This window comes from Colletotrichum jinshuiense, chromosome 10 (genome assembly GCF_051148585.1).
Source record: "Colletotrichum jinshuiense chromosome 10, complete sequence".
Taxonomy (NCBI): Eukaryota; Fungi; Ascomycota; class Sordariomycetes; order Glomerellales; family Glomerellaceae; genus Colletotrichum; species Colletotrichum jinshuiense.
Genome location: NC_139303.1, coordinates 176,662 through 191,785, shown reverse-complemented (window position 1 = coordinate 191,785; position 15,124 = coordinate 176,662). Strand labels below are relative to the sequence as shown.

At 42.5% G+C, this 15,124-nt stretch overlaps 4 protein-coding genes across 4 annotated transcripts; 1 reads left to right on the top strand and 3 right to left on the bottom strand.

Moving 5' to 3' along the window:
* Window positions 1-538: 538 nt before the first annotated feature.
* EsH8_X_000042 (uncharacterized protein) lies at window positions 539-2,158 on the bottom strand (the record flags this gene model as incomplete). The annotated part of the gene is made up of 3 exons (XM_083274130.1): window positions 539-1,713; window positions 1,767-1,966; window positions 2,031-2,158. The coding sequence occupies 3 exons, from the start codon at window positions 2,156-2,158 to the stop codon at window positions 539-541; spliced, it is 1,503 nt and encodes a 500-aa protein (XP_083119522.1).
* Window positions 2,159-3,342: 1,184 nt separating this feature from the next.
* Window positions 3,343-5,621, bottom strand: EsH8_X_000041 (Zn(II)2Cys6 transcription factor; the record flags this gene model as incomplete). Its single annotated transcript, XM_083274129.1, has 3 exons — window positions 3,343-5,268; window positions 5,324-5,524; window positions 5,598-5,621. The coding sequence occupies 3 exons, from the start codon at window positions 5,619-5,621 to the stop codon at window positions 3,343-3,345; spliced, it is 2,151 nt and encodes a 716-aa protein (XP_083119521.1).
* A 479-nt stretch (window positions 5,622-6,100) lies between these two features.
* EsH8_X_000040 (uncharacterized protein) lies at window positions 6,101-7,487 on the bottom strand (the record flags this gene model as incomplete). The annotated part of the gene is made up of 2 exons (XM_083274128.1): window positions 6,101-6,858; window positions 6,914-7,487. The coding sequence occupies 2 exons, from the start codon at window positions 7,485-7,487 to the stop codon at window positions 6,101-6,103; spliced, it is 1,332 nt and encodes a 443-aa protein (XP_083119520.1).
* A 1,118-nt stretch (window positions 7,488-8,605) lies between these two features.
* EsH8_X_000039 (uncharacterized protein) lies at window positions 8,606-9,123 on the top strand (the record flags this gene model as incomplete). The annotated part of the gene is made up of 3 exons (XM_083274127.1): window positions 8,606-8,707; window positions 8,770-8,848; window positions 8,900-9,123. 3 exons carry the CDS (start codon window positions 8,606-8,608, stop codon window positions 9,121-9,123), a joined length of 405 nt encoding a protein of 134 aa, XP_083119519.1.
* Window positions 9,124-15,124: the final 6,001 nt, after the last annotated feature.

Here is a 15,124-nt window from a genome sequence, read left to right as displayed (position 1 = left end):
GGGGCCCGAGATTTACCTGATTTGTGTTAGGTTACGACAGGTTGAGTGGTGGGCGATAGGTGGAGGCGCAGCGAAGTTCTCACAGATAATCCCCATCTTCCCAACCAATTGCCCCTACCACATCATTCTGTAATAACAAACACGGAGTTCGCCTATAAATCCCGAGTCTGCCCGTACCCTGCCAGGAACGACATCTACTAGTCATCGACTCAGGGGTTGATGGGACTCCATCACGTTGCTGGTTGACTTTGAAGGCGAAACAAACCACCATGCCATGATACTTGCGCAAAATCAAATGTGCTCGTGTTAAGTTCACTCGAATACTGAAAATACCGAAAATAGGGGTATAAAGCCCTAAACAGCTCTGATCAATTCTCGAGGAGCAGACCCAGATGCTGCAGCGAAGCTGCTGAGCCAGCAACACAACCGGCACTCTTCGGTCGAAGCTAACAGATTCAGAAAACCAAGCACATATGGGCAAGTTACGTCACGACATGACTGTGGAACAAACTGATCAGACACCACGCCCGCAACAGTTCTAGAGCCTGCTGCCCATGTTGACGTGTACCGCCTTAGTCTGGGTATAAGCGTCTAAGGCTGCCTCCCCCAACTCCCTGCCAATGCCGCTTTGCTTGATACCCCCAAACGGAACCCGGACATCAGAATCCTGGCTGCTGTTGATCCAAACCATCCCAGCCTCTATTCTTTCCGCCACTCGATGAGCTCTTTCCAAATTTGTCGTGAAAACGGACGCAGCAAGACCATAGATCGAGTCATTGGCGATGGAAATGGCCTCCTCTTCCTCGTCGAATCGGGTGATGGTAACGACTGGACCAAATATTTCGTCCTTGAAGATTCTCATCGATGGGGTGACATAGGTAAACACGGTGGGGGCAATAAAGAAGCCCTTGCCCCCTACATTGACGGGCTTCCCGCCTGCAGCGATAACAGCCCCCTCTTGCTGCCCAACTTCAATGTACTTGAGTACCTGATCGTACTGAGCCTTTGACACCTGCGGCCCCTGGTAGGTATCTTTGTCCCACTGCCTACCCACCTTACTGACTTTCTGAACTCTGTCCAGGAACCGCTGGAGAAATCTGTCATGTATGCTACTCTCAACCAAGATACGCGACGTTGCTGTGCAAATCTGGCCTTGATTTGACATGATTCCCATGTGAGACCATTTGACCGCTTGATCCAAGTCGGCGTCTGCAAAAACAAGTAGCGGGGATTTACCACCAGTCTCAAGCGTAATGTTCTTGATTGTTTTTGCAGCCGTTGCCATGATGCCTACTGCGGTAGCTGTAGAGCCCGTAAAGGCAATCTTGTCCACCAAGGGATGCTCTACCAACGCGCTGCCTGCCTCCCGCCCATATCCATTCACAATGTTCACCACACCGGGAGGGAAGCCCGCCTTCCTGACAAGACTTGCTAGGACGAGGACGCTGAGAGGGGTTTGCTCTGCTGGCTTGAGCACGACTGTGTTACCGCAGGCCAGGGCAGGCCCGAGCTTCCACGTCGCCATGGAAAGAGGATAGTTCCATGGGATGATCTGGGCAACGACTCCGATCGGCTGGCGCAGGGTGTATGCGAATTTGCGGGGTATGGTTGCAATGGTTTGGCCAGATACTTTGTCTGCCCATCCTGCATAATGTCGGAGGACGCTGATGGCGTCAGCGAGGTCGCCTTCGAACGCTTCGGAATATGTCTTGCCTGGGAGTCGAAGTCAGCACTTGCAACTCCATCCTTGCACCCATGACATTTACCATTATCCCAAGCATCGACGGTTGCAAGAATCTCCCTGTTATCTTCGACCAAGTCGGCGAGGCGGCCAAGCAACTGGCCTCTCTCTGAAGCTGGCAACAGCTTCCATGACCGGCCGTGGAGAGCCGCGTGTGCAGCTTTCACAGCCTTGTCAATATCATCGTGATCGGCGGCATGTACGGTTGTAATGACTTGTTCAGTTCTGTGCAGCAGGTCAGCAGCGCCTAACAAATGTACTGAAATCGGCGGGCACTGTCGGTACTTACGCGGGATCCAGGGATACTATGGTCTGCTCGCTCGAGGATTCGACAAACTCGTTGTTGATGAATAGTCCAGTTGGCTGTGTATACTTGACTCCATTGGGAGCTCGAAGGTCGACGAACAGCGGCACCATGATCGCAGGTTGATGAACAGAAATGGTGCTCAAGACCAAATTTCCAAAGCCATGGCCACGCTGGTGGGTGTGCGGTACCTAAATGACTGAGGATGAGCAAATCTAGTTACATAAACAAGTCCAATATCATTGACGGAACCGAGCCGGTGAACATTTTCCCCACGGCAGTTCTAAGTGGTGATCCCAACAGCACCATTCTGCTACTTTAGGCTGGTTTGCCATCCGTATTATATTACTACTTTGGGCTTAGCCTGACATCGGCATGGTGGGCGCTACTTTAAGGTGGTTTGTGCACCGTACTATGATGCTACTTTGGGCTAGTTTGGCCGTTACAACGGCCTGGGTAAGACAGCCAACATACCGGTAATCCGAAAGGCAGAAAACAAGTATTGGGGCGATTGAGTCAGTACAGAATTTCGTGAAATGCTTTTACCCTGGTCTCACCAACTGGTATTCCGCGCTCATTCCGCGTCTGAAATTCATTTGCTTTCCACGCACTTCTTGGCCTTCCCTTTCTGCGCCCGATTGGTTCTCTACCTTAACATCTTAATTACGCAAAGCAGCCAGCAGAGTCGGCACCGCTCTTATTTGCGAGGTCGCGACAAATCGACAGGGATTCTGAACTACCTTGGAACCCTGTCGTTCAGAGAAGTCTACGGCAATGGTGCGCTTCAGAGGTTCGGATATAACCCTAGCTTTCCGTAACAGGTCAACTCGCCAAGTCACATTCATGGTCTTCGTGCTCGCATCTATGCCTAACGAAACCGCTATGTGTTATCCTAATTGGTGATGGATCTGTCAACATTTATGTGGGGCAGGAGTCAGTAACATGCTACCTGCTCCTGGGCATGGTAGCAAACTGCCACTTATCTTGGGGTGGTTGGTTTGCTTACTTTCTGCCGTGTTTTTTGTCCTCCCCTGTTCCTTTGATGCCTGACATAACGAGTTATTGGCCTGTGATGTTTACCCTAGTGGCTTTCTTCCCTGTTAGTACTGGTGATTGGGCTCCGAGAATAGATCAAATCGCCTCCTGGATATTCCACACAGTTGGTTACTCACTCAAGTTGTAATGAGATCAGCCGAGGTGTTAGCAAAAGCCCAGCCCGGCAAAACTGCCAGATGGAGATAATCTCTGTTGCTGTACCATAGAAACCTTAACCTAGTCATGTTGTATTGGCATTCCTCTACCCAAATATCGTGCCCAAGCCAGTCTTTGTCAAAACGTCGAGCCAATGGACGCCGGAATGATCTAGTTGCGAACTATCGTATTCAAGCCATACGGCCTTGACAAGCTGCAATGTACTTTGGCTCGCTCTCTGCGGCATCGACTGCTGAAGGCTCTCGAGTCGGTTCCAAACAGAACGCCTCGCATTGACCACCTCCCAATTCAATTGCGAGGTGCACGAAAAAGGTGGAATCATTCCATCGCCGCTGAGTATCGAAATCCCATCTTGAGGTTTTTGGCATGCGTTGTACCTTAGGCCGGCGGCGGCAGAAAGATAGAGCACCGAGTGCATAGACCTTGAGCCTGATTCGGCAGGGATATGCTCGAGGGTAGCCACGAGCTGGAGGGCCAACGCAAGGATGAATTTTGCGCGAGATTGCTCGTTGTTGGCGGTGTCATCTTTGAAATCGCCGGGGAAAGTATCAGTCGAGTCAAGGCCAGAGCTATCCTTCCGTGGCGTTAATGCGAGATCAAAGAACGCCAGATGCAGCTGCAAAAGCCCAGCTTGGCGATATGCCTCGGCCGTCTGCAACAGGTCGGTGATGGGCGTGTTTTCGTCTTGCGTCTGGACGAAGCATCCTTGTGCTTCCTCCATGGAAACGAGAGTGCCAAAATCTATGGCTAGAAGCTCACGTTGCAATTCGTGCGCCAACGAAATGTTACAGAGCGCGCTTGTTGTCCTTGACAATGTAAAGGCGTGCTTGTCCTTACTTGAGCGGTATGCGATACGGCACAGAGCTAGTACCTGTCCAAAGATGTCGATCACCTCCTTTGAGACGCCACACCAAGAGTTAGGCCTTGTTCCCAAGAGGGTTCCCTTCGGTTCAGACAACACTGGCTCATCAAAGGCAGCGTCAGAATTGTCTTTCGGTAAGAGCAGCAATTGGCGTATTTGGCGTTGGAGTTGTCTCCGTCTCCTGTCGACTTTTGCTGTCATCGAACCTCGGCCGCCTAATGCCAGGAGCATATCCCAGTATGTCAGCGCCTGGCAGAAGTACGCGTGCAGCAAGGCGTCTGGTGCTGAGAGTCCCACCTGCCAGGTTGAAAGCAGCTCGCGGGCGATTTGCGGCCACGGATGCTCTGTAGGTGCGGACGTGCTCCAATGCAGCGAGGTTCCCAGAGCAAAAACCGCAAATACCAGATCAGCCGTGACCCTGCGTAGTTCAGAGCTCTTTGCTTGGCTTAGTCCATTGTCAATGGCTGCGGCGGCTTGTGCCCTCAGGAAAGGCAACTCTCCGATGAGTTGGGGCATGCTGTTTACAAGACAGGCCACCGACATGGACTGCATAGCATAGAAGACAGCCTCCGACATTGTCCACGTAGTCCGAGCCAGTTGGCGGTTGTAGTTGATTTCAGAGTCAAACACTGACCACATTGGACAAACATAGCGGAACCAGTGCTCGACCAACAACGTCGGTATATGAGCAAGAGGCTGTGGAATCACTGGGCCCCGCCGAACAACTAGGTTATGCTGTGAATCAAATATGCTCAAAACTCCAGAAGCGTTTGTTGTATCCTCTTCTGCGTTGCCACTCAACATTGTAGAGGAGATATGGTATGTGGGCTGCCAGGCTGTAGGGGCAGCGAGTTGCCTGTCAGGGCTAACGCCAGTAAGGAAAGAGTCGGATCCGTCGTGGTAAGAATCTAAGACACTTGTATCAATCGTTTCTTGGTTCGTTGTGCTGTCGTGCTCAAGCTCGGAGATTTGGCATTCGGCAGAATCAGCAAGGACGTCTTTAGGTCGGCCTAGACATGTCACGGCCAACGATGCCGTCTGAAATTGTTCGTGTTTGTTCGACCAGCGCAGCTGCTTGGGATACCCAGGACACTGACAGCCGGTTCTCACACAACTCATACAAGATGGCCGGTTTTCGTCGCACTTAATCTGCTGGAGTTGAGAGCTCGAACGACAGAATCATAACTCAAACTATATGACTTACGCGTTTGATTTTGCACCGTGAACAACCCTGTCGCGATTTGCCATTCTGTTTACGGGAACGCTTCGTCGAGGACATCGAGTAAGGCCCCGCGGCCGACATTGAACGTGTCGCCACCATGCTGTGATAAGCGGGGGAACCGATGTTGGAGAACAAAACTATCGAGACAGTACGAAGGACAATGTGCCCCACAGCATTTTGCACCTACTGCTGATGTAAGAGGACGAGATACTGACGCATTGTATCACGTGATACACAATTAGATATCAGCACCTACGAGATGGCCCCTTGCTGCGCACATTACTCATATACAGGTTGACATTGGTTTCCCGAAGTAATTTATAGAATTTTAGAGTTAGATCGCTGCTAAAAAGACAGCCCGACGCTTCTTCTAAAAGACAATTTTTCGGAGTTAGTGTGCAGGTGTCAATCCCGTGAATCGCCGCATTTTTTGCCAAGGCACGAAATGCTCCAATTTTTACTCCAAACAAAAAGAAGTTAGATAAGCATATTATTGGTCAACCATTCTAGACATTTTCCGGCAATAGATCTAATTGGGTCTATTCCGCCCTTAGTACGGATACTTGGTCAGGCTAGCTGCATCATGGCCCAGTGGCACAGGATACATAACAAGGGGTTTTCGTTAGTTCCTGCCCTGCCTAGTAGAGGGGTTGTGGGCCTAATTTCGCGTGAAGAATTTACTAACACTCACTTGTCGATGGGTAGCTCAAACTCAACGGGTGGCGTGTCTTCTTAATTGAAAATTGTAAGGAATCGGCTCTATCTCTGCTCCCCAAACTTGTGCTGCAAAACACGCAATTTGCTGTAGTATGGATCCTTGTCGACATAAGTGCCCCTCAACCATCTAGGCTTCCCCACGTCGGCCATCTCGAAAGCTCTCCGGGAGTGCAATGTCCTCGTGTTGTCAAACAGAACGCATTCTCCAGGGTTCATCTTCCGCTCGTATAAATACTCTGGGCGTTGCAAAAGGGCGTTGAACTTCAAGGCGGCCCGGTGCCACTTCTCAACTTTGCTATTCAAGACTGAAAGAGCAGGCAGAGCGGCGGGCCCTTCCCCCGTGGACTCCTCGTGGTTGGAGAATGGTGCCAGGAATGGGGGACCCCAGTTGATCTTGTCCATGCAGCCGGCAAGGGTGGCTTCCGTCCACTTCGATGTGCCGCTGCGGTTAGAAAGCTCCTTGATGTAATCTTGGATGTGAGTGTACACGGTGTCGCCGATGCGGAGGGGACGCAGGTCAATGACCGGCTTGGTTGTGCGGTAAATGTTGGAATCGGGGTGGTTGTAGTGGTAGTTCACCGGCACCGTCGCGAGGGTGTCGAATGCGTCCAAATCCGTATGGAACAGGTCTACCGCCGCCCTGTACGCATCTGCAAACACACTGGCGCCCCCTGAAGATGCAGACTGGACGCAGTGGAGAAGTTGGATGTGTGGCGGTTGGTCGAAATACAGCAAGTCGGTGTGAAAACCAAGATCTTGCGAGGTGTATGCAGCGTTGATTGCCTCCGGAACGGTGCGGACTGCCACAGAAGTTAGCTGGCACTGACGAGGGGAGCCAAGGACGAAAGACAGTACCGTCCCACGTGTAGCCATAAAATGTATCTTTAATCGGTCCGATACGGGTTGCAATGGTAGCCAAAGCCTCTTCCGTTCCGGGGACGTTCGTTACAAAAGCCAACCCGTCAACACGTAGCTGATTGATCACATCATACAACACGCCATCGTCTTGCATGTACGTGTCGTAATCGTAATCGGGCAGGTTGAGGGCTTTTTGGGTCCACAAGGATTGCGGCGGAACGGGTGTTTTCCGCACACTAGTAGGGCCACCCGAACCACTGAGTTCTCGCAGAGCTGGAATTTCCAGCTTCGTGGTATGCTCCCTGGAAAAACCGGGTACGTCGCTCTCCCATGTGATAGTCACAGACTCCGAGGCAGCATCGGCCTCGACAGCTTGGGCCCGGATGTTCGCAGGAATGTCGGCGGTCGAGTACAGCCTTTGGTTCGTTGACTCGTGCACACACGATGGGCATGAGCACGAGTCTCGCAAAAGTATGGCTGAAAACTCGAATGTCTTTCCGTCAATCAAAATTGGCACCTTTGATGACGCTGTATCCGCCGATTCTTTGTGTTTAAGTTCAGCCGAAGACATGTTGCTCTGTGTCGAGGAAGAGAAACGTCTTGTAAGAGTCTCACATGCTGGATGTGTTGGTACTCGCCATAAGAACTGCAATGTAGTCCATCAGTTCAATTCTCAGCAGATGACCCAAAAAGTCAGCATTCCAACGTACATATGGCTTTGCTGCTCCTTGACGGGTGCCTATCAGTCCAATTCCAGGTGACCAGCGTTGTGTAGTTGACAGTAAGCGTCGGTGAGAGAAGGGTCTGCAACCAAACGCGGCTGCTCTTGCAACGGAGCGCACTGAAGCCACTTGCATCGTTGGAAATCTTCTAGTGTTGGCTTACTGGGTACTAGGTGAGCGTAAGCTGAACTGGTATTAAGATTCGGAGGGAACATTTAATATTTGAAGGACCGGATTTATCGACGCATCGTCCCAATTTCCAAGTTCACAAAGTTCTAAGATAAACGGTTGCAGGCTCTAACTTATTGTGTATAATTTGTACGAGACACCAAGCAACATAGAGATTAACGATTGCCATGCCGCTGGCTTCAGATGACCTCATTCGAGAGTAAGGGTTCACATGGATATAGCGGTGGGGGTAAACCGGGTGTTAGCAAGCCGTTCAGTCCTTCGTACGTTTTCACCAAATGCGATCGATTTCAAGATCTTGCCAAACTACTCAGTAGTAAATGCTTGCTGTATCGGGCCACATAATACGACGTGCTTTTTATGCGCCCCCGGGTTTCTAAGCTAGCGCCTCAAAAACTGCTAGATTTCGTATTTGTTTGCCGAGATAGGTTTGGCGCGCTTGTCGATCCCTCCGTCCCCAAGGCTTGATTCGGAGCCGATTGCCGCCGCCAGATTCCTCAAACTTCCTTGCCAGTAGTATAAATGCACAACGATATGATATAGTTGGTTTTTTACATATCGAGGTTCATTGTGAATGCTTCTATACACTCTTATTGAGACTAAGACGAGAACAATAAGGATGCACACCGAGACGTTAAACGTGGTGTCGGCTGGTCAGTCGGATGAGGCCCAGCAGGCTGTTAAAACGCCCCTTCAGCTATTGTCCCAGGGGACTTGCCTTCCAGGCATTCCAAAACATCCCACCTTTACTGCACAGAGACAATGGTTGCTTGAACAAATGGCACTTGCTTTCCGAGTTTTCGCACGCAAGGGATACACCGATGGCCTTGCCGGGCACATCTCTGTGCGAGATCCTGAGAATCCGCACACGTTTTGGACAGTATGATAATTTACAGCACTTGAAAGAATTTTGATGAGGAAACAGACTTACAGTTCTCCCAGAACCCATTGGCTGTGCATTTCGGCCTGCTGAAGGTCAGCGACATGATCCTTGTCGACTACAAGGGCGTACCCGTTGGCGGTTTGTTCCCATTTTCCTCCGGATCGAGTGCAGACTAAAATTCTCGCCCAGGGAACATGAGCCGCCCTGCAAATGCCGCCGGCTTCTTGATCCATAGTGCGGTGCACAAGGCGCGACCGGACGTCATCGCTGCCTGTCACACCCACAGTCCCTATGGCATGGCATGGAGCGTTTTCGGACGGCCTCTAGAGATGATTACCCAAGATGCTGCCTACCTGTACGGCGATGCGCAGGCAGTTTACAAGGTTAGGGGATTGCAACGTTCCCCTGATTAATGTCATTCTAATGCGTGACAGGACTTTGGAGGCGTTGTTTTTACAGAGGAAGAAGGCGATCGCATTGGTGACGCCTTAGGTATAGTATTTGAGGACCCCATTCTAAGGATCTTTAATTAACCAAGCTTTCTTACTGCGTAGGACCGAAAGGGAAGGGCATGATTCTGCAGAATCACGGTCTTTTTACCGTTGGCACGACGGTTGAGGAGGCATGCTTTTTAATGACCCTAATGGAGCGCGCTTGTCAATGCCAGCTGCTGGCCGAGGCGGCAGCAGCAAATGGACTACAGAAGGTCTTTGTCGCTGATGAAAGTGCAAAATACACATTTGAGAACTCGAGCGATCCGGAAACGCTATACTAGGAGGGGCGGCCCGACTTACAGTACGAGGAGTACAAGTCCAAGGGCCAGCATCGGGGGTAACTAATGCAGTTCTTACCCTAACACGATGGCTCATCTCGGTGTATCATCACGCGTCAAGAATAAATCACCTGTAGGATGAGTCTGCATCTGCTGGCCGGCTGCTTTGAAAAGACAAGCGGGGGAGAAGAAATTTGTGAAAATAAGTCCAATTTTAAGAGAAAGGAAAAAAAGGAAAACCCCACGTTGGCATTCCATAGAGTTGTTAATGCCATGAGTTAGTCTGGTCTCATTTGACATGGCATATTACTTGACTGGGCCACCTCCGCCACTTCGACCGTTGGCGAAGCGGACCACAGCACTGCGTGATTGTCAGGCATATAAACAACGTCAACGGATTACAGGGGGGGCGAGCAGCGTGGGCGCAAGGATATAAGCTGGAGGTATCCAAGAGGAAGTATGGCGGCACAGGTATAAGAAGCTTGGATTGCCCCTAGGTAATCCAAGGGGCAGCTTTCAGCAATAGTCTTACCTACAACCTACTTGTAAACACAAAGATACTAAGCCCTCTACTCTATTAATAATATCTCTAATAGTCTGAAAGCTTTACCCTTTAGGGAAGCAGACTATTAGTGCCAGTATGACTTCTTTTATATAACGAACCAACCGTAATCTAGAAGGACTAGCTTAACAGCAGTAGGCTGGCAGCTTTAAGCTTACGCCTCCACCCCTATTACAAGCTTTATCTTCACCTATATAGGCTTATACAACCAGCAAGAGAATTACCTAGCTGCTAGAAGAAGAATAACACCTAGAAGAAGAATATAGGCTAATAGAACTTAAGATGTATATATAAAAGAGGCGTAAGGACCTATAGCAGCTTTATAATAATATAAGTATAGCTACTTCGCTTAGACCTTATAAACCTCTTCTTTAAAACCAGCCTAATATATATATATTTTAGCTTATATACTATAACCTATATACTTCTTTAATACGATAAGCGGAAGCTAAAGTAGTAAGGGCGGCTTATAATTATACCGGCTAATATTACTACCACCCTTAAAGTATTTAGGGAAGTTATTAAGGGACCTTTAAGTCTTCCTATTTAACTACTGTTATAGATTTAATCTATAGGTATACTAGATACGTCTTAATAACGATAAGGTAATATTTATAGTTAGCTGCCTTTAGGATATTATAAAGACTATATAGATCTACTACCTTTAGGATAAATAAAGAGACCTATCGTTTTAAATAGTATTAGTCACCTAAAAGGAGTTTAAGACCTTCCTTAAAGACTAGCTTTTAGACCTAGAAAGCTAAGTAGTAGCTATAACCTTACTATTAGACTAAGCTTACTAACGTTTAAGTTAAATAGTAGATAAGTTTATATTATTATATAATAAGCTTAAGATTAAACTACTATATATATTAGTAGAAGAATAATATATCTTATCCCTTTTTAATAAGCTATACTTTAGCTTACACTACATTATTAGCTTATAACTACAGCTACCTTATATTTAGATAAAATTAGTATTATTAGTAAAAAGGATTAAGTAGTTTTAAAACCTAAGCTACACCTAATTATATACTATTAACCTTAAGACGTTATAGGCGTTTATTATATAATATAATAGAATAATAAAGAAGTAGAAGAAGAATCTTAACTTTAATATAAATATTATATAAAGGCACCTAATATAGTTAAAACTAAACTAGATTTAGCCGTCTACTAGAAACCTAAAAGGTCCCTTATACTATTATAACTATAAGGAGGAAGGGTATATATCTTTTTATTATCCTTATACGCCAGCTGCTTAAGGAATATACTATAGTTATAGCTAAACCAGCTATTACGTTAGCAGCTGCCTAGATATAAGCTATAGGAATTATAGGAAAAAGGGGTATATTAAACGGTTTTATAATAAGCTTATAATATTAAAAACTAATAAGATACTTATTATAACAGCTTATAAGACGCTAAAAAGCTAGGTATACTATATAGGAATCCTATTATAAGTCTAGTTAAACAACTAATAGCAACCTAAAGATATACTTATTAACTTAGAATTAAAGGTAAATATAATTAGTTAGAGATACCTAATAGTATATAAATACCGTTTATAAATTTATAATAAACCCTTACTTATAGATATAGGTAGTAGACTTATACCTACTAAAGGGAGTTGTTATATATATATTAAAGCTATAGATAGCTAAAGGTAGATAAGGTAGTAGCTATATAGGTTTATAATAATAGACCTACTTACATTAACCTTTAACTTTAGTTAGGATTAACTTAAAGATACCAACCTATAGATTAACTAAAGGAAAAAAGAATAATAATACCTTATTTATAAAACGTCTATTAAGATAATAGTAATAAAAAGAGACTATAGATAGTTAGACCTAATAATAATAGCGTATATTATACCTATTATAGTAGTAGAAGGATAGCAAGAGGATTAAAAAGAACTAGCAGCTAATACGTTATATTAGAAATAAAGGGTATATTATATTAACTTTAGTAATCTCTTCTTTATAGAGAAAGCAGTAGGACTACCTAAATACTTAATATATAAGTATTATATTAAGCTAAAAGAAGGAATAATAGCGTTATAAGGATTAATCTACACCTTATTAAAAAGAGAACTAAAGGTATTATAGGAATACCTTATAAAAGTAGAACAGCTTAGCTAGATCTACTTATCTACCTTACTAATAAGGGCTTTTATCTTATTTATTTTAAAGAAAAAAGGTAAGCTGTAATTTTACGTTAACTATTATACGTTAAATAAGGTAATATAAAAAGACTAAATATTACTACTACTAATAAGAGAGATTTTTAACTACTTATCTACTACTAAAATCTTTATAAAGCTAGATATTAAGAATACTTACTATTAGATATATATCTATAAGGGAGATAAGTAGAAGATAGCCTTTTATACCTATTATAGGTACTTTAAATATATAGTAATATTATTTAGGCTAATAAATATACCTATAATATTCTAAGTATATATTAATAAAGCCTTAGCCGGCTTTATAGATATAATATATATTATATATCTAAATAATATCCTTATTTATAGTATAAACCTTATAGCCTATAAGTAGGCTGTATATAACATCCTTAAACAACTATAGTAATAAGGACTCTACTTAAACGGCAAGAAGTATAAATTTTATACTACTAAAGTTATATTCTTAAGCTATATAGTTTTACCTACTAACGTATCTATAGAAAAGGCGTAAGTAGAAGTAGTAGTAAACTAGCTAATACCTTATAGTATTAAGGATATCTAGATGTTCCTTAGGTTTATAGGATTCTATAGACGGTTTATAAAAAAATACTTTTATATTATAACGGCCTTAATAGATAAATTAAAAGAGGGAAGGTAAGGCCTTATTATGCTTACTTTTATAGTAGTATAAGCGTTTAAATAGCTTATCTAAATATTTATAAAAGCGCTTATACTATATTACTTTAATCTCACCCTCCTTATAGCTATATATACTAACGCCTTATAATTTATAATTAATATAATACTTACCTAATTATATAATAGATACTAACACCTAATAGCCTTCTACTTATAGAAGTTAATAGGGATAAAGACGTATTATAATATAAGAGATATAAAGCTACTAGCTATTATTAATAGTCTTAAGGTGTAGTATTAATATATAGGCTATATTAAGAATATAGTAGTCCTTTAGACTAACTATTTTAACCTTTAATTTTTAGATACTAAAAAGAAGCTAAATCTATAATAGCTATACTAGCTAAATAAACTAGCTACGTTTAATATAGATATTTATTTTAAGCTAAGGGAATAAAACCTAATAGATAGATTATCTAGACGACTAGACTATAGTATAAGGATCTTAAACAAACGATATAACGTAGCAATAAAGCTGCTTAAGATAATAAGCCGCCACCTTAAGTCTATAAGATAAGGAAGTAAACTTTAGAAGGTAGTATTAGTAATAAAAGCTATAGCCGTTTAGAAGCTGTAAAGGGATAATATAAATAAAATAAACTAAGTAACTAATACTTATAGTAAGTAAGGCTAAAGGAAAGAGGTAGGCTTTTAACTTTATAAGACTTTATAAAGGGTGTAATAGGATGCCTAAAGGAACCTATTATACTAACATAGCGATAAAGCAGCTGGCTAACTGCTTAAGCCTATTACTAAAGCTATAGACTATAGGCTATATATTTTATAAGAAACCTATTAGTTATAAGACCTTAAAATAGTAGAAGGTAGTATACCTATATTAATAATAGCCTATCTACTAGAAATATAATAAGGAGACGCCTTTATAAATAAAGGCAGGTAGGTATAAAAAATAGAAAGTAGTAATTAAGCTAGAAGTATATATAAGCAGTATAGTTTAAAAGAATAATATATAAATATATATAGATTATTATGCTTTAGAAAGTAGATCTATATACTATAAGGGGTAGGTTTATAATAGGAAATGCTTAAAACCTTTTATAATATAGTTATAATAGGGTATCTAGGCGTTAACTATATACTAAAGCTGTTATAACGTAACTATTATTAGGATTTTATAAGGAAAGATGTAAAAAGATATATTAATATATATATAGTTTACTAATAGATAAAAGCTTAATATTACTAACTATATAGCTTTTTTATACCTTTACTAATATTTATATAGCTATATAAAGAAATCTCTTTTAATTTTATTATAAAGCTGTTTGATTTTATAATATTAGGGGGTAGATAATATTATAATAATATTAGCGCTTACTACTAGCAGCCTAACCGACCTATTATTTATATATATCTTTATAAAGTATAAGATCCCTATAGGAATAGTATTAGATAAGGGATTACTATTTATAAGTAAATTCTAAACCTATCTCTACTACCTACTCTTATATAAGCAGCATCTAAATATAGTATTCTACCTATAAACAGACGGCTAGATAGAATAATAAAACTAAAATATAAAATACTACTTACGTTGTTATTACGCTTATAACTAGGTAGACTAGACGTAATAGCTATACCTTATTAAGTTTATATATAATAATAGGTAGTACTTATTAATTAAGATGTCGCCTAACTAGATGTTAATAGGATTTAACCTAATAGGATTAAGGGATATATTAACAACCGGTAGACCACCTATAGTAAATATATCTATAGAAGAGTAAGTAAGATAGATGTTAGGTAAATAAGTAGAACTTAAGCTGCTGCTTAAGAAAATATAAATCTAGTATATATAGTAGTATAATAAGAGGCGTTAGTAAAAGGTATTTTATATAGGCGATTAGGTTCTCCTTTTTAGTAAGAATATTAAGTAGAAGCAACCTAACTGTAAACTTACTAATAAGTATCTTAAGCTGTTTTATATTATAAAAGTTGTTAGAACTTATAGCCTAACGTATAAACTAGTAATCCCTTTATCCTATTGAATTTATAATATATTCTTAATCTCTCTTTTAAAACTATATTATAGTTAAGACGACCTAATATAAAAGCAGCTACCTATTAAGGAAATTAATAGTAAACTACTATATAAAGTAGACTATATCTATAACTATAAAGGCCTTATAAGGAAAAGATAATATCTTATATACTAGAAGAGATATAATA